General features: G+C 36.3%; 1 protein-coding gene across 1 annotated transcript in view; it reads right to left on the bottom strand.

Annotated features, from left to right (window-relative positions):
• Positions 1 to 1,706: 1,706 nt before the first annotated feature.
• The window catches only part of LOC140146318 (TRAF3-interacting protein 1-like), a 31,982-nt gene continuing 14,849 nt past the window's right edge, over positions 1,707 to 18,839 (bottom strand). Inside the window, 9 exon segments of the mRNA XM_072168122.1 lie at positions 1,707 to 2,811; positions 3,219 to 3,442; positions 4,781 to 4,891; positions 7,725 to 7,839; positions 9,188 to 9,271; positions 9,745 to 9,808; positions 14,007 to 14,030; positions 16,128 to 16,209; positions 17,721 to 17,744. Of these exon segments, the coding sequence (XP_072024223.1) occupies positions 2,652 to 2,811; positions 3,219 to 3,442; positions 4,781 to 4,891; positions 7,725 to 7,839; positions 9,188 to 9,271; positions 9,745 to 9,808; positions 14,007 to 14,030; positions 16,128 to 16,209; positions 17,721 to 17,744 (888 nt within the window). The 3' untranslated portion in view covers positions 1,707 to 2,651.

The following is an 18,839-nucleotide window of genomic DNA, read 5'->3' as shown; positions in this document are numbered from 1 at the left end:
TAATGTGATTAATTCATTTGAGAAATGTGAAAATGACATCAAAAAGAACATGTGATCTACAAAATGTGATTGACAATGACTCTTCCAAGCTTGAGTGTACAATTATAGGCCTTAGGTCATGTAAAAGAAATCCAATTGCAAATTGAGAGATTGCGATGTTCCATACGCGGCACGTGGACCATGTGTTTAAACATGCGTTTATATGCACATTTATACATGTATTGGCTGTATATAGTCAACCAACGATTTTGGATACAGCATTCGGCCCTTTTGCAGCCAAATGTTTGTAATCAAAATCTGGTATACTCTGGATGGTGAAAACATGTTCTTTAAACAGTGATCTAATAATAATGAAAAGTTTGATTGGATTTTAGAACAGGCTTAACATGCCCCTTAAAATGGATTGTTTTTCAATGCTTCCTGAATATTATTATTGCAAAATCCTAATATTCCTGTAGATCATTTCGTGTACAAATCCTTAAAACTTTTGAATTCATGCTTTTTTTCAAGTTTTTTCAGCTTTGACAGCTAGTTGCCATGGCAATTGCCATTGGCATGAAAGTTAGTCTTTTATTTCTAAAATTTATTACCCTCGCTTTTCTCTAATCAAGGGTAATTTTGCTAAAGTTCTTTAAGGATCCGTCAACGAAATGTTAAGGACCACTACATGCATATATCATGACTTTATTTTCAAAATGACACTTTTCCGTGGTAAAAATTAGTCGCGTTCATGAACCGTCGTAACGCCATAAAAAAGTCACCGTGCATGCCACAATCATCACAATGTCAATTTTTTAAACGTCCGATCTTGACATGAATTTCAAAGGACAATCTGTACGAATGAACTGCGCGTATGAATGAAGTCAAATTTTCACACCTCCCTGTTGCTTTATTGTCATGATCTCTTTCAAACAAAATGGATCATAATAATAGTTAAGACTTTCCTTCGTATATTCATTATCCTTGACTGTCTTAAAAATATTGTGATATGGACAAATTTTGTGCATTTTCAACAATGTCTCCATGTTCATGTTCATTTCAATGCAAAATCGTCAAAACTGGCTAAATACGCTACCTCGCTTTGATACAGGAGAGTGATTTGAATAGATCGGCGAGAGTACAATCACAGCGTGCGGAAATTGCAATCTTTCTGATGACATGTCTATAACCTGTAATAAGCATGCATGTTTTCTTGTGCTTAAGGCATGAAATGATCATAATCAAGAAACTCAAATTTAAAAAGCAAAATATAAGAGTACTTACACTGTTGATGGCTAAAGCTGAATTTATACTCGATCGCTGAGCGATGGCAATGCACCTCTTTAGGAAAGCGATGCACAATCGCAAAATTTTGCGATGTATCGCTTGTCGCTTTTGCATTATACTAATCACGGTGATCATGATTGCAGACGACAATTAAAACATCCACTGTTGTCAATAATTATTGCTTTTAATTAATTCATCTCAAAAAGTTAGTTCTGCAAAAGCGATTCAGTATAAATTCAGCTTTAGATCTCAAACGACCATGTCCAAATTTAAATTTCTTTGTTTTGACATTTCCTAAAAAATCACAAGATCTTTCAATTCCACTTGAAATGTACGACATGGACACTTGTGGCACAGAAACTGTCAACTGTTGATTCATTAGTAGTCATTAGTAGCCTGAAGCTGTAAAATGGCAACCTGTTAGGTGGTAGTCATACCGGTGCCATTATTGTTGGCTGCCAAATAGAGTCATATATCCTAGTGGCAGTGGATTTAATGTAAAGTGCTTTGATATCCGTTTAATTACAGACTTAAGGCGCTATATAAATGCCTACATTTATTGAATTATTTTAACCAGACTCAGCTGTGCCTAATTTTCAGCCCTACATGTACAAATTATTTATGCAATTATTTATGCAAAAAAAAAAATAATAAATAAAAATTCTAACATGGTTGACATGTCTCAGTTTGCTTGATATAATAATGATACCACAGGTAGAAGGCTCATGGTTGACCACATCACTCCAATGGCAATCTATCTATATGTTGGCAATGCTTGTTGTGGAACTGATGAAGTTTGTCAACTTCTAAAACTTGAATTACATCCCTCCATACGATTAGCACACTGATTGCTTGCACTTCTTCAAAATAGAGCCCTATGCATTTATTGATACACTTGATTCAACATGATATTTGAATGATAAATAAATTCAAAATAATACTTGTTCTAATAATAATAAAATTGGGGATTTTTAGTGCACGATGCCCACCAACTGCACATTTTCAAGACTTTTGCTGACTACTGAAACTCAAGATACACCTTATAAAGCATTAAACAACGTTCAGGGACACGTCTCAATATAGGGGCAGTCTCATTGTCTACCCACATATAACTATCACAACATGGATCAGCTCCAGAAGTAACATATGGGTATAAACTGAGACATTTAGGCAGCTAGTTCCTTATCAGGGGAATTTCAAGTTAGCAAAATTATTTTCATGAGGACATTTTGTCAACCACACCGGGGCTCGAACTCGGGACCTCTTTCACCAAAGTCTGATGCTCTATCAACTGCGCTAACTTGACTGCCTAAAAAGCTAACATAAAACAAAATGTCCTACCTACATTATTGATCCTACTAAACAAATGACACATACTGTGTGGATCATCTTGAGAAGGCAACACTACTTAGCATCTTGTTAACCTTCTCATCATTTCGTATAATGTTGGATTTGACGGCTGCAATGGCATCCAGCTGGTCTGCTATGGACTGGTCTAATTCACTAAGCTGAGCTTGAAGGGGCTCTAGTTCTGTACTGGTAATTCTAATGAAATAAAAACAAAACAGACAATAATAATTAATCACAATCTGTCATAATTTAAGGTTACGCTGAAAGATGCTTTGTTTTTATCAATGTTCACACATTGGCAAGCATCTCAAGAGGAGGATTGAAATCATGTTACCTGACCAAAACCCCATAAATCAAAGGAATATTGTCGTCCAACAGTCTTGTTTATGTTTATAGCCAAAAGTTGGTTCTGTTTCAAAAACTGGGTGTTGCAAACTGATGATTGACCAGCAAAACCAAAAACAAAATCAATTGAAACAAAGTACATTGGCACATTTCCAAACAGATCTACATGTCATAGATTTTTCTTTTTTAATTAAATTTTTGCCAATGTTCTAAGAAAGTAGCTGATGCAGGCAGTGAGCAATGTCCAACCAACTTACCCTTCCTCCCTCTTGATAGCCAATGCATGTTCTTGGTTTTCTTTCTTCCACATCTCCAGTTCTTTTTGCATACTATCTACATCTTCTTGAAGATAATCCATAATCTTGCCTAAGGGATTAGCACTACGAGTAAGGGTTTGGATGCTTCCTCTAAGTTTCTCCACCTCACGTTGTATGAGCTCACGTTGTTTCCGCCTTGCTGCATCCATGATGACAGGCTTCTCCTGAAAGTGATGCAATAACAAACATTGCAGAAGGATAAATAATAGTTGCTAGATAAATATAGTTTGAAGAATAATCTTGTGGTAGACTCCCAGAATTGTCATCAACAGGCACTTTCTGTTGAGGACCAGGAGCTAGCTCCTCTGCTTCTCCTCTTTGAGGCACTATTGGTGATTTATGTACCAGAAAATGATTTAATTCAAGCAAATTTCTTCATTTTTGTACAAAGCATACTGTTCCAAATAAACAACCCTCGGTGTGCAGAAAGGGGGAGTTTAATAGCAGCAAATTTGTGATGAAAAAAGCATAAAAATCCGGGAAAAATTGTGAAGTACTAAACACTTTCTCTTTGTTTCCGGGTTCAAATCCAAGATAGCAGCACATTTATTAGGGCAGAGGCATTTATTAGGAACAACACGGTGGATGGGTTAACATATCCTGCAATAATAACACAGAATGATACATAATAAGGTTGCAATTTGAGTTTAGTCACAATTGGTAGTTTCTGTAGAAACAAACACATACTACAACATGCATTTCAATGGAGCTTCAAATTGTTTTCAGCAATACTGTTTTCTTCCTTTACATTATTTTAGATTTGAAAATAGTACCTAGATAGGAATACTTTAGACTTATTCTTCACTCAAATCTACTCAAATTTCCAAGATATTTACACTTTGTGGAGATCACTGATGGTGCCTTTAAAGGAGGAGGATTCATTTAAAGAACATAACTTAATCCAACTATATCTGAAGGCCTAACACTGAATATTTGTTCCCACAATTTCCACACAAAAATTAAGAAATGTGTCTGTATGTTGATTGTATTTTCACAAAGGAATGATGTCACTCCATTGGTAAAAATAGTCAAAATATCAGTCAAAATATCAGGGGGTCAGCCTTCTAATTAAAGCACTGTCATTTTTAGGGTGTCATCAAACTATTGAACTTGTACTGCCTACACCAATCCGAGAAGGGTTTACTGTATTTGGCCCTCTATTGATGGAACTACAGATGTAACAGTGCGGGAGATTTAATTTGTTCAATCAATTCATGATCCTGTATTGAAAATCACTGTTGTGTACAATTCTGTATAGCGCATTAACAAGTAATTGATGGAACCCCCAACCTTGGGACACCGCCACAGTTTTACATCTGGACACCGCAGTAATGGCCTAGTCGGATTGGTACATACCTATATATTTTCAACACCATGGAAAACAAAGTTAATGTGTGCATGGATGTATATATCTCATCATACTGATACAGAAATATCTGGTAATCAATGTGACATGAAATAGCTCTCATCCTGGTTGAAATGAGTTAGTGCAAAGGTCTTACCTCTTTGTTTTGTATTTTATTGCCACCTTCTAATTCCTTTTTAGTTTCTAGAATTTTCTTCACAAGTCCACCATGTTCACCATCATCTTCTATTGCCTCACTGCCTATGGGCTACATTGGAATAAATCAAGAAATTACAAGTTAGTGGATGTGGTTGTAGCTTGTAAATGCTAAATCTCATTGGTTCCTGGGTGTCGTTACCTCAGAGGATTGTGGCCACATCATAGCGAAACACGCTTGTCAAGGCTTGTGTCAGTTGTTACATTTTAGAACGTAATGTGTAAACTTGTAAACAATTTTTGCTCATTTTAGACTATGGGGAGTTTCATGGCAGTAATTTAATATTTGCTAAATAAATGTGAAATCCTTCACATGTCACATTATCCTATTATGTTTTATAATTATAATAAAAACTAAAAAACATTTCTTCTTTTTTTCAATCCTTCTTTGCTCATAACTTTTGATGTTGAAGTCACAGTTAGAAAATGAAAAGTTCTAAAAAGAGTTCTAAATTTCCATGTCACCATGTGAAGGGTTTTCACAGATCACATCAGAAATAGTGTTTATAGTATCAGCAAAGGCCTTCAGCAGTTTCGGACTCTTCTTTCTGATTATCAAAAAGAACTGCCAGAGATGTAAGTAGGCCTGAAGAAAAAACTTGAAAATCTGGAAAAAGTGTATGAATTTGGGCTAAAAAGTCCCAAAATGGGCTTAAAGTAAATAAAATAAAATAAATAAAAGTGTGGAAATTGGGACACAAAAAAATCTGGAATTCCAAATTAATCCTGAAAACTTATATCCCTGAACTTGATCAGCTTAATGAGGTGCCGATGTGATGATGACGTGTTCTAACTAGCCAATCAGAACCCCAGTTATGTTGATGCCATAAGCAGTGCCAAATTGGCAGACCGCTCAAGAACCTTGCTAAAAACTTTAGTTATTATAATCCACTGCTCAAAATATTGGACCTGTCTATCTTCTATCACATGATAAAGGATAATAGAAAAAATATTCCTATCACTAATTCTATGTAATTCTTTAAAATGCATAACTTGCAGTATAAAAGTTTTGTGGCTTAAAACACTCAATTAAGCCAACACACTAGAGTCTGCCTGTCTGTGTTTGAATTATCAATTAATTCCCCATTTGTATGGTCATTTTATTTCAATCACCCCAAAGAGAAATCCACACAGACAATGGGCATGATATTAGTGCTGGTATCGGCAAGCATTTTCATTGTCGACAATCGACAAAATTAAAAAGCCGACGTCGACAACTGGCGACAATCAGACCTAATTAATAACCCCCAAAATCGTCCCACAAACCTGGCGAATTTTGCGACGTTCTGGTGCACAATTCTGCAACCTATACGACGGCACCACACGCTGCGTGAATACCATGACAGCGATACGAACTGGCAATGAATGATTGACCCATTTTTAGAAAACTAGGCAAGAGTTAAATATGCTAGATTTTGAGCTGAAATATAAAAAAGATACCAAACATGATCCGCAAATCTGATGATTTCCGTCCCTTCGTTCCCATTTTTTCAGTTGCTAAATGTAAACATCAGAAGTGCCGAATCACAAATTACCGATATTAATCCGCCTCATCGCGCAACTTGCTCTGAACTCCGCCCCATTTCCCCAAATATGGAGAGCGTGTGCAATTATTCCGAGCACGTGACTGTTTTGTGAGTTGGAAAATACTTTTGTATGCTTGGAGGCTTAACAGTTCGTTACAATAAAGAAGTCATGTTTATTATTAACAATACTTGGTCTAGTTTATTATTAACAATACCTGGTGTCAGAGTCTCTTGGTCAAAAAATCCATCAAAGTATGTTTGATGCCATGGTTTAGCCATCAAACTATTTCCGCCTATGTATTCACGCAATGTCAATTATAGCCTGGCGCTTTCCCTTCAACACACACCGCGTGGCTAGCGCTTCCTCTTGTCTCGTGCGCTGAATATTCATAACTCAACTGTACATTCACAATTAAACCCTGTGCAAAGTACGTATGTGACCCATCGACGTCATCATGATTCGCCTTGACCTTTTAGTGTAATGAATATTAATTATAGCTTTACAATGTATATTCACAATTGAACGCTGTGGAACGCACATACGTGTCTGTGACCCATGATGTCATTGTCAGAGATGAGAAAAAAACATCGTGTGAAAGGACAAATCGCAAATAAACAGCGCCTGTGATTGGCTCATATTTTACCCATTTCACATAAATACCCAATCAGTGTACTTGTTTCAATAAATAAAGTTGATCATCAGGGACTTTCCCTGTTTGCCAATGTTGCGTGACAGCGAAAATGGCGACTGCTGAGTGAAAGAATTGGATGCTATACGAGCGTATGCGATAGATCAAAAAAGTCGGGATGAAAACGCTAAAGAAACATGGCGAGAACGTCAGGGAAATCGACAAAGATGTAAAGAATAAGAGATCCCGAAAATACCTTGGTAAATTTTTGTTAAGATGTTAATCTTTTCAAGCTTTCTTAGCCAAATTGTTTGTTTACTTTTTGTCGATACATACACAGCTCTTGTCGACAATCGGCAAAAGTGCTTTTGTCGACAATATTGTCGACAAAGCCTTGTCGATACCAACACTACATGATATACATGATATAGCTGACAGGCAGCTGGGAGTTGAACCAGTACACTGCAATGTAGCATATTTCCACTTTGTATACATTACTGCTGGAATTACATCAGTACAAGTACAAATGACACAGCCTCTTGACTTGAATACAGTAAATGGATCTTGACCAAACTTTGACAATACTCTTGTTTCAGACAACATTCTTGTTTCAGACTACAAAATATGCTTGCACACTTTTTATAGTAGAATCCCTTGCTTGCATGGTTTGGTCATAATAAGAATGTATGGGAAACTTCTGGTTTATTGTGGGCTTACGCATAGATTTTACCTGTTGTTCATCTTCTACGAGTGGCTGTGTTTCCTGTACAACAAAGGTGTCATCATCATCTGAGTTCTGGCCATTATCAACAATCACATTGGACACCTGTTTGCCACTACCAACTCTGCAATTACAAAAACAATATTTTGGCCCTTGCCGTTTTACTTGTAATTAGCTCAATAGAATCTCTGAAGTGGCAAGCTGACAGGGCTGTTATTTTCTTTGGAAGGGGTGCCAGGGTTCATGAATATGTCTGACATGACCAGAGTATTTGTTTATGTCCAACAGTTTAACTATCTCTGTTTTCTTTCTTTGTTTATATCTGTCTGTTTGCTTTCCTTTCCATTTTGCCCATTTAGTCCAGCATTTAAGTTATACCAACTTTTTCTTAAAGTAGACCAGAGCCGTGACATTTGTATTCATTCCCTGCGCAATTTAATTGACAGGTGAATGCATTTAGCCTAAAATTTATGTACTTGTGCCCGGCTATGATGTGCGTACTGCTTCAATAGTGAAACAGACTTGTCCTGTATTTGATTGACAGATGACTGCATTTATTAGTATTAATTCCAGATCTGCAAGTACAGTTGCGATTGTAACGGAATTTGAAAGTATGTTTATTGGTATTAAAAAAGAAATACTTGTTTTAGTAGACAGAATATTAGACCCATATTTTACTTGTTTTATTGAATTTCGAGCTACATTTTATGTACGAAATATGCATTTAGACCGCTACGATACAAACAACACTCAGTCTTGAGTAAGTCTAACATCATCAGGCTAAAATCTCCTCAATCTTGAACGACTGTTCAGGAAGTCTATTTCCAGTTATTTTTCTAACATAGCGCACATCGAGTGCTATTAATTTGGACCCTTTCCAGCAAGCAGGCGAATAATATTACAATCTTATTTGGAGCTGAATTTGTCCGCACAGTGCTTTTGAAACTAATTAACTTAATTGACTACATTAACGAAAACAAAAACAAAATTCAACCTTTTATTGGTACAACCCTATAGTTCGCACCCCAAAACCCTTTTACCAAAATAACGTAAACAGTAAAAGTTTTTTAGTGTTACAGATTGGCCAAACTGCTTAACACTAACACCCAAAAAATACCACAGAATACCATGATGAAAAATTAAGCGCATGCGTGAATCCCAGGGTCTCATGGCGACGCAATCACCAAGTGTTCTATGCTCACGGAATTGCTGCCCGGGCAGCCATAACCCATGTAGCTACCAGTCCGTGATCGTGTGGTTGGCATGCGGGGGGTCAAAGGTTCGAATCCCGGGGGTGCCAAGTGACTTTTTTCTTCATCTTCTCTCCTTTTTCGTATCTTCTGTAACTTCCGATATCAAAAAGCAGGGTTAAGTGTTAGGGTTAATTTATAATAGATGTGGTGAGAGGACATACTGCTTTGGTATGAATCTCATCACCTCATCTATAACTGTTCACTATAATGCCTACATACCTTGAACCTGGATCATCTACTGATTCTTGTTTCTTTACTCTAGGTGGTGCTGGGCGTGCGCTACTTGGACGAGCCATGCGACGACTGTTAATACAACAATACAAATAGCAATATACTAATGTGTACATTTTCTGTATAGTGTGAGCCCTGTTCTCACAAAATGTGTGGAAAGTTGCCATGGAAGGAACTGAGATATGGTTCATTGAACATTCCAGAAATCAGTAGAAAACAAGGTAATTCAACACCAAGTAAAGGAGCAACCCTGGCAAGTTATATATCATTTTAAAGCTTTTTAAAGCATTTTAAAGAAATTATGAATCTGACCATAACTCAAAAATAAAGATTTTCAACTTTCCAATCATTTTGTGGAACAGGTTTCATATTTTAAGCCATATAATTTTACTCATCTACTATTATACTGGCAACTTGGCAGAATGTCAGTTTTAATATATGTAATACAACTATGACAAATTTTCTCATGTGATATATAGTGTTATTCATGGAAATGAGATTTCTCCACAAGTTGTTGATTAAAACTTTTGTAGCATATATATTACCTGGCTCCTTGAGGAGGCAATCCATCATCTCCATTCACCATTGCATCTCCGTGTCCATCTAGTTCTGAAATACACAAATGGATAAAGGACATATCATACTAGCAGTCACAGTGTATAATTCAAAAATCCCTACTGATCAAACACTGGTAGCGTTTGCACAGGCCATCAGTGTTCAGTCGTGGCTAACAATATAGTTACAGTCAAAGTTGCTTTCAAGTCAACCGCTTGCAATTTGACACTATTGTGTTTGAAAAGTGCAATAAGCGATATGTCACAGCGTCACGCTCCTTGCAATTGCTTAATATGACAAGGGCATTACAGTGTACTCTGCACACCAAAGTTAACCAGATTGGATGCAGCTGCAAAGTGTGGTACAAAATTGAAAACAGCTGACATTATCTTGTATCTGATATTCCCCTACCATTACAAATGTGCTGTAACTTATCTTTATTTTTTTAAAGAGTTACTTTTTTCAGGGCTGTTTGACATGTACTAATTTGTAGGTCTATAAATAAAAAATTTAGGATTTATAAAGCGCCTTTCTCCAGATCTTAGAGGACTCAAAGCGCTGTAATTTCGCTGCAATGGTAAATCATCACAATCAGATCGCATCAACTAGGTTGCTGCCGGGGCGCACACCTATCCGCATTTAGATTGTAACATCCACCAATTATCTGTGCAGCTCCCCAAATTCCATTGGGTGAAGGAAGTTTTTGATAACCAAACAACTAATCACCGATTTTTGCGATACAGGAGGAAACCGGAGATCCCGGAGAAAACCTGCGAGAGCGAGCATGGAATCGGGATAAACCAAGTGCATGAGTCCTGGGCGCGCCGGGCTTGAACCCGGGACCTCAGTGGTGCAAAGCGAGGGAACCATCGCTGCGCTTAACTGGCCCTCTATGTCTAACAATTTACTATACAAGTCAAATTACGCCCTCTGAATAGCGCCACAAGCATTCATAGTTCATAGGTACCTTGAATGGTTGGAATACATGGATTGCCATCAGGCCATCATTTTTGAAAATTGCAGGAGCTCTGTTACTCTCCTACAATGGCATTTTATGTGTTTCTAGCATAATAGATGTTCATTAATTTTGTATTTCAAGTGTAAATTCCTGCTGTATAATATAGAACTACATTTACATGCATTCAGTGCATATTATACAAATATTGACTGCTATGAGGGGCATGGTTAAGATTATATATAGGCCCAAGGTGGTCTCAAAACCATGCTATGGCCCAAGGCGCAGCTGATGTGGATGTTGCGATTGCGCGGTTTGATCGGGGCGCACGTGACCGGTCCATAGTTCATTTCCATGACCGGTCCATAGTTCATTTTGAGGGCATAGTTAATTCAATGACTGCAATTTCAACCAATTAGATGATAGGAATCTATTACATGAGGTATATAATAGTAAATAGTAAAAAAATCATGACCAAATCAATTGCGTTATTTATTCTAAGCACATATTTTTAAACAAAACAAACGCAAAGTAAATCTAGCAAAACCAAAATTTGAAGCAAAACACAATTAAAAGACAATATTGGGCCAGCTCCGTAGAGGGCACCCCAAAAAAAAACATAGTTCATGAATCAGGTGTATAGTAATTTGTTCTAACTTTCATAACTAACCTATTCTGCAATGATTTGACAATAAATAAGTGATTTGAGGCATAATGAAACTATATTCTGACTCTGGAAAATAAATCTAACAAACACCTCAATTTGCATAATGTTTTTAAGCCACCTACAACAAACAAATTTGTTTTGTTTTTCCAAGCCTTTTAATGAACTATAATCATGGTGTGCAAAATAGCTTTCTAAACATGCTAAATAAAGATCATATTCAATTATACCATGCAGATAAGGCCTTGATAAGATGCTTACTCATACATGGACACCTATTTTAAATACTAAATAGGCCTATACTTTTACAAACCAGGGAGAAGAGACAAATCTCAAAATATGTCATTGTTAGGGCTCCAATTATTGACAGAAAATATAAGCATTACTGGGTAGATATATGTATTCAAATTCTATGAAGCATGGAGGTTACTGGTTTCTTGATACAAAAATCAGAATAGGGACTTGGTTTCATTTGGCAGTAAATCAGTTGTCTGAAAATATCCAGTGTATTGTGAGGTATTTTTCAATTTTCCATTATTATGCTCAGCCTTATATGACTTGGTAAACAATTGTACTGTGACCTTGCTCACCAATCAGTAAAGCCTAATAGCCTGTAATCATGTGATAGCTAGAAGCCAATTGTACACATATAGAAAAAAGGCTAAAAATTTCATACACTGTAAAGTCTCATTTCAAGATTAAATGGGCTAAATATTGTCATGTGTGGCACGATTAGGAAAAGGCATACAAACAAGGGTATCATTTCCTAGCCTCTTAAAGCCATATTATAACATTTTCAAACAAAATAGATTAGCATTTCTTTGCCATAAAATGTTAGCTTTTACTGTCAAGATATATCCCCTTTTATTTTTGAGCCGAACAACTACGGCAAAGCAAAGAAAATTGGAATTTACTATCAGCGCACATGTCGCCAATACGTATCACTCCTTCGGTCGTGTTGTGGTACGACCCTTTGTTGTGTATATCACCGTCCCGCACGCCATGTACGTACTGTGTGTTATGAACATCGTGTATGCGTTCGACTAATAATTCCATCGTAATAATAAAGCGCCGGTTCCGGCATTTTATTCAAAATCTTGGAGTCTTGATTTTTGCAGGGTATATTGGTTTAATAAAGCACAATTTAATCGTGTAAAAAAGGAATTTTAAAAATTCAGTGAGGGCGCCTTCCTCAGCAAATGTTACAATATGGCTTTAATCAGAGGGTTGGTGGGTTGCAAAAGCTTTGTAAGTAGGAATTACATTGTGACTATTTTCTTGAAAATTCAGTATTAACTCAGTAATTCAGTATTCAGTATAATAAAGCAAAACTAGGAACCAAGACCTGAAACCAAGGTTTTAATTCTCTGGCCCATAATCACAAATCTTTCCAGAATGTCCTTTCAATTCCATCTTGACACAAATAATCTGCACATTCCTGCAGCGAGTGCCGTAATTTTCCACAATGCTGACAATACTACATGACAAGTTTATTGGGTATGTGGTGTATAGAGCTAGTAATGTCAGCAATTTGTTTGAACATTGAACTAATATTCCACACAATAAATTCTTTTAAAAAAGACATCACAGTGCAGATTTTATTAACACATCTAAACAAAACACAGATTTTTAGATTCTATGAAGGAAATGAAACGTGGATTCCACGTTTTCGGTGATTGAAAAATGTGGAATTCTGCGTAAACATGGAAATGTTTCAGGTCTGTGTCTCACATCAGTTTTCAGAATGCCCAAAATGTTGTTTTTCTTATTACGAAAATAAGCCAGCGCAGCATCTAACTAAACACACAAATAAGTTACAATGGCACAGTTATATGGTACTAGTACTGCACTTGTAGTGACACTGGCAGGGATATTTTGCCTATTGATATGATTTACTCATAGCTATGAGCAAGAGAAACAAATAAGTGCTAGTGTGGCAGAGAAATACATCGATCTCAAAGCTGCAAAAATTCTAATGCAAACTGCAGGTTTTAAAGTTTGGCTTATATAAGACCGAAAAAGTAAGACTCATAACACTGTATATTGATATAGAATGGCGTGCACGGAGTTGGGCCAACTTGGGCGTAATGCTTACGCTAGGTCTGCGTCGCGTAATGCGTGACTAGCGCACGCTTATAAATGTGAATTTACGCGAGTATGAGTTGGGACTTTATTGACGCGCCCAGTAACAAAAGCCGAATAATTTCCGCTTTATATAAACCGAACAAACTTTAGTTTAAGGACTTAGAACTAGGTCTGATATGTCCAAATCTTGATGCTTGAGAAATTATGAGTTTACACTTTTTAATGTTCCAGAAAGTTGAGAAACTTCATCAGCTAAACAATGATCCTCAATTCCCTTTGGAATTTAGAATTATAGGGCAGACATCCAAACACAGAAGAAAATAACAGTACTAAACTTAACTAACAAAGAATGAGATCTTGATAAAATAGTGCAACATAATGCACACAACTCCTGCAGCCAATATAAGCATAGATTGTCACAGTGATTACAGCTATTTAACAAGATTTTGGTGTCCTTCTGAACACACTTTATAGCATCTTTATCAACTTCAGCCAATACACAGACCACTTACAATATACTACACAATACAATATACATACTAGCATACCTGCATCATCATCACTATCAGTATCTTTATAATAAGTCAAGTGAAAAAGAAAATGGGAGCACATAAAAGGAAACATATTGAATGTGTTAGTTGTGCGGACATGCAATGTGCACAGGATGTGTGAAGTATACAATAATAAGGGGATGGAGAATGGGTACCATAATGGACACTTATATCATGCAACATGACATCATGTTATAGATGGATCCAAATTCACGCATGCTTCCTACACCTCAATGGCAGACATTGATGGGGTCCATCATACCTGCAATGTGAAATAATGCAGACTGGGTGGCGATTTTAAACTGCACCCCATTGCCTGTCTTACACGTAGTAAAAAAGTGTGATAAAAGTTTACAACGCAATACAATATAAGACTGATGTGGCTTTTATCCACCCAATTGGGCAGTCACAACACCAGTTTGGTGCGAATGGACCCCAGCAATGGCAGAATGAATTCTGACCATCAATTAGCTCATTGGATTCATCTATAGGCTGGGTTCTAGCTAACATGTTATGTCTTACTAATTAAAATGCAAATTGATATATGGATTTTGCTTATTAATACAGTTAATTACTGGTCAACCTAGTAGTAAACTGTTTCTGGTCTTAATAATCAGCCAAGATATTATATATTTAGTATGTGAAATTCATACACTCTTAGATAGCACGAACCAATCAAAGCAATTGTTAGAAAAATCCAAACCATGCATTGATTGTGTATATTGTGCACTCTTCGTACTACGTGCAGTGCTTGCAATCACACAACGTTCAAGCGTCGCGTAGGTTTGATTCTTTTTTGGGTGGGTTGATGCATTTATATTTGGTTCTGTTTTCTAATATTTTTAGTGACATCAGCGCGCGTGCATTATTTTGTCAAATTTTTCTCCCAACAAGTAATACACGTTCATTAACCTATCAATGTGACATTGAGGATTGTTTCTAGCTATTTCCACCCTGATTATATCCAACACATTGGGTTATTTTCTCTGCCCTTTAGTACACATTATAAGTTATGTACATAGTTGCTTCTTGAAAATAGGGTAGTAGTATGAAGGGTGTGTGATTATGTACAGAAATTATGATATGAACAATACATCCAGTAGTTCACATTGCAACTTTTCAAATGAAGCAAGTGAATATGAAAACTTGACAATAACAATTATGACTTTGCAGTGTTACCTTTGCTGGCCGGGTTTAATCCCCCAAATGAGTTGTTTTGCTTACACCACCCACAAAAGAAAATCTCAAATCCCCTTAAAACCAATCCCCCCTCCCCAAAAAAGAACATTTCAACTCCCTTAATTCCGCCAAATAGTGTAAAATTGAAAATTGGCATAGTAAACACAAAATTTCACCTTAATTTGGGGGGAAAATAGTGTAAAATTGAAAATTGGCCTGGCAAACACAAAATTTCAAAATTAATATTACACACCCAAAATGATGCCCACCTCCAATATTTTGTCTTTACCCTCTCAAACAACTGACTCCTGAAAACAGAATTTTTACAAAGATCACACTGCTTTGCTACTATCAAACTGTCACCATAACTTGTGATTGATTACCTATTATATACCTCATCTTAAGATTCTCACTATCTGATTGTTTAAAAGCGTGGGCATAGTTTTGACTATGCCCGCACACTATGCCCGCAAATGTAACTATGCCCCGTGCATAGTTCTGCATATGCTTTGTTCCCAGCGGAAAATGATATTACGCACACGTTAATGTTTTTGTGCGCTATAATTACGCAGAAATCGCAGATTGTTATCTGTACCATTCGCATTGAAACTAGTCATTTCTCTTCCCAAAATCGATGCTTTTAACCAAACAGATGACAAGAATCTTAAGATTTAGTATATAACAAATATTGACTGCTTCTTATTCGGGCCATGGTTAAAATTATAGTCATGGTTTTGAGATCACCTTGGGCTTATAATTTTAACCATGCCCCTCATAGCAGTCAATATTTGTATACTATATCAGTCACTTGTTATTCATATGTACACTCAGAAATGAAATGAATTTAATGATTGTAGACCACCAATTACTTAAAATAAATATTGCAATACAAAAATATCTTAGAGAGTTTAGGAGTGACATGCACCAATGTAAGCTTACCTTCGTTATCTTTGGTGGGTCGTCTTCTCTGACCTTTAGCTGATGATGGTCTTTGAATACGATTGCTAGAAGAGCCATCATCCTACAGAGTGTACAACAAAATAGGAATAGTTTACAGTATTTATGTTTAATAAAAGTCTGCCGCAGCAAGGCTACAGTTTGGCTCACACATGAGGTGAATAGCAGTTAGCTAGTCCTGAAGTCCTTAATAGGAAATGCAAACCAATTTTACAACGTATGGACAGTGCACAGAATGTGTGTTAGTATGATCAGAAACATAAGTGATGATTTCAGTATACTAGGATTTTGGACATTAGTTTAAAAAAAAAAACCAAAATTAATCCTATGTTTATTTTATATTTAAAACATAATGTAGCTGCATGACTTTATTGTTGTATTTTAAATCTGTATTTGCTCTAATAAAACACCCAGGGCGTTGTATTTACAAATGGTATTTCCAAACAACCTGATTAAGGTCCTTGAAGGAATGTAAGGGTGGACTTTTTGCGCGAGCACACTATTTGCGGTGGAAATTGTCTTTTTTGATATCTATTGGATCTACTGAAGTCCATTGTACTTTTTTTTTTAATCTTAGGTAAGTTTAAAAGTCCTTGACTCAATCAACAGCTTTTGCCCTCATTTTTCTTCATCAAAACTGCAATTTGGTATCAGACGAAAGCTCTTCTTTTTCTCATTACCCCAGTGAAATTTAATGCCAAAGATATTTTTTGTTTAAATGGTGTGAACAAAAACATGTTATGTTATGTTATGTTATGTTATGTTATGTTATAAAGAACCAACACATATACAAATATGTTCCTGATATCAAAAATGGCTGTTGGATAAAAATCCTTACAATGAAGACATAACTTTCACAATCTGAAAGTGACACACCTGATCAAACAGCAGCAAACTGTGGACCGTTCTTGTTGCGCTCCCTCCACATGTGGAGGGAGCGCAACCAAACCGGCTGCGTAGGAGACTAACTCTGAGGCCACACTCGCCGTCCTAATCCAAATAGTGCGAGATATTTCGAGTGATAGAGGTAAAGTTTATGATGTTGTTTCTTTGCAAATTCCCAATGTTTTTCGCGTCCAAATGTATTGGGAACTTTCATAATGATTGCATAATCATTTTGGAAGCTAGAAAAATCTAAAAATTTAAAAAGATCGTACATTAAGGCTTTAAGAATTGGATGTGTGTCCAAGTTTGGCACTATATACAATGCACCCACCCATGTATGTACACACACATACCCCACCACAACCACCCACACACAGAGACATGTTACATGAAAAAGTAGGTGCATGCAAAAGTTTTAAGTTAATAATGAAAAGATTACACTTTGAAGTTTTGTGATGTTATGTTACCTGTAAGTTCTAGAAGAAATGAGTTTAAAAATTAAAGGTTGTGCTAGAGCAAATACACTCCTATATCCTTTTGCTTGATTCAAACATTTCGGAATCACACAAATCTGTATCAAATCTGTAATCTATATGAATAAAATGCCAATAATATTGCTGGAAAACGGAATGATGTTGGTTAGTAATGTCAGCAGTAAACTAATGTTATAAATCTTGGATTAATTAATACCTCTTGTGTTGGTGGTCTCATGTCCTGCAAGAATAAAAGGAATAAATATATATTTATTGGTAAATACTTCTGCATTGACTGAGATATTGGGAAAACCATGTCCTCAACCAAGGCTTGCACTGCACTTTTTGATCTAATTACCTAGCTGCGGTTAGACCAGTTGCTGTGGTTTACAACTTGCTTACGAGCATTTCAATTTGCCAAGATATCTTTAAAATACTTTCATGAACGTATGACATTGACAGGGGTGTAAAATACATGAAAAATCCTGCGAGATGATTAAAAATCCTGACAATCATCTTGTTCCTATACTTTTTTTTTACAATCAGACAAAATCCTGAGAAATTGGTATGACTATAAAGATTTGCTGAATGCCTTTGGGTGAGACTTCACGGACAATTCAGTCAAGTAATATGTTGCATGTACATGTAACTGTGCAAGTGTAACATCCATATTACAACTTGCTTGATGTGTTTCCAACTCCAACTCTCATTTGCCAACAGATAAGTGAGCAATTAGGGAAGGAAGGAAGAAAGAGAGAAAAGAAAAGGAAAGGGGAAGGGGAAGGGGAAGGGGAATGGGAATGGGAAGGAAAGGAAAGGAAAGGAAAGGAGAGGAGAGGAGAGGAGAGGAGAAGAGAAGAGAAAAAAAGAAAGAAAAGAAAAGAAAAGAAAAGAAAAGAAAAGAAAAGAAAAGAAAAGAAAAGAAAAGAAAAGAAAAGAAAAGAAAAGAAAAGAAAAGGAAAGAGGAAAGAAAGAAAGAAGTTTTTTATCATTCATTATGACTCGCCATGTAGTGCTCTACACTCTCTGTCAACCTAATTTCACTGTGCTCACTCATACATGCATGTATTTCACATCACTTCAAGCAGTGCATACTTCTAATTCCCTGCTTAAAACAGATTTAGTAGAAATGATATCAGGTTGCCTCATATACTTCAACTAGGCTATTCAGCATTAATAATAGCTACTGCATGTAAAATAAAGGGAACTTTTATTGACAGAATATTTGAAAAGGCACAGCAAAGATGACATTGACAAAACTGTTGTGCACATCATGTATCAATTAATTTATGGAACCTATACCAGGTTTAGAATTTGACACTTAACTTTTCAAATG

This window comes from Amphiura filiformis, chromosome 1 (assembly GCF_039555335.1).
Source record: "Amphiura filiformis chromosome 1, Afil_fr2py, whole genome shotgun sequence".
Taxonomy (NCBI): Eukaryota; Metazoa; Echinodermata; class Ophiuroidea; order Amphilepidida; family Amphiuridae; genus Amphiura; species Amphiura filiformis.
The sequence above is the reverse complement of the archived record's forward strand: the minus strand, read 5'-3'. Positions and strand labels throughout refer to the sequence as shown.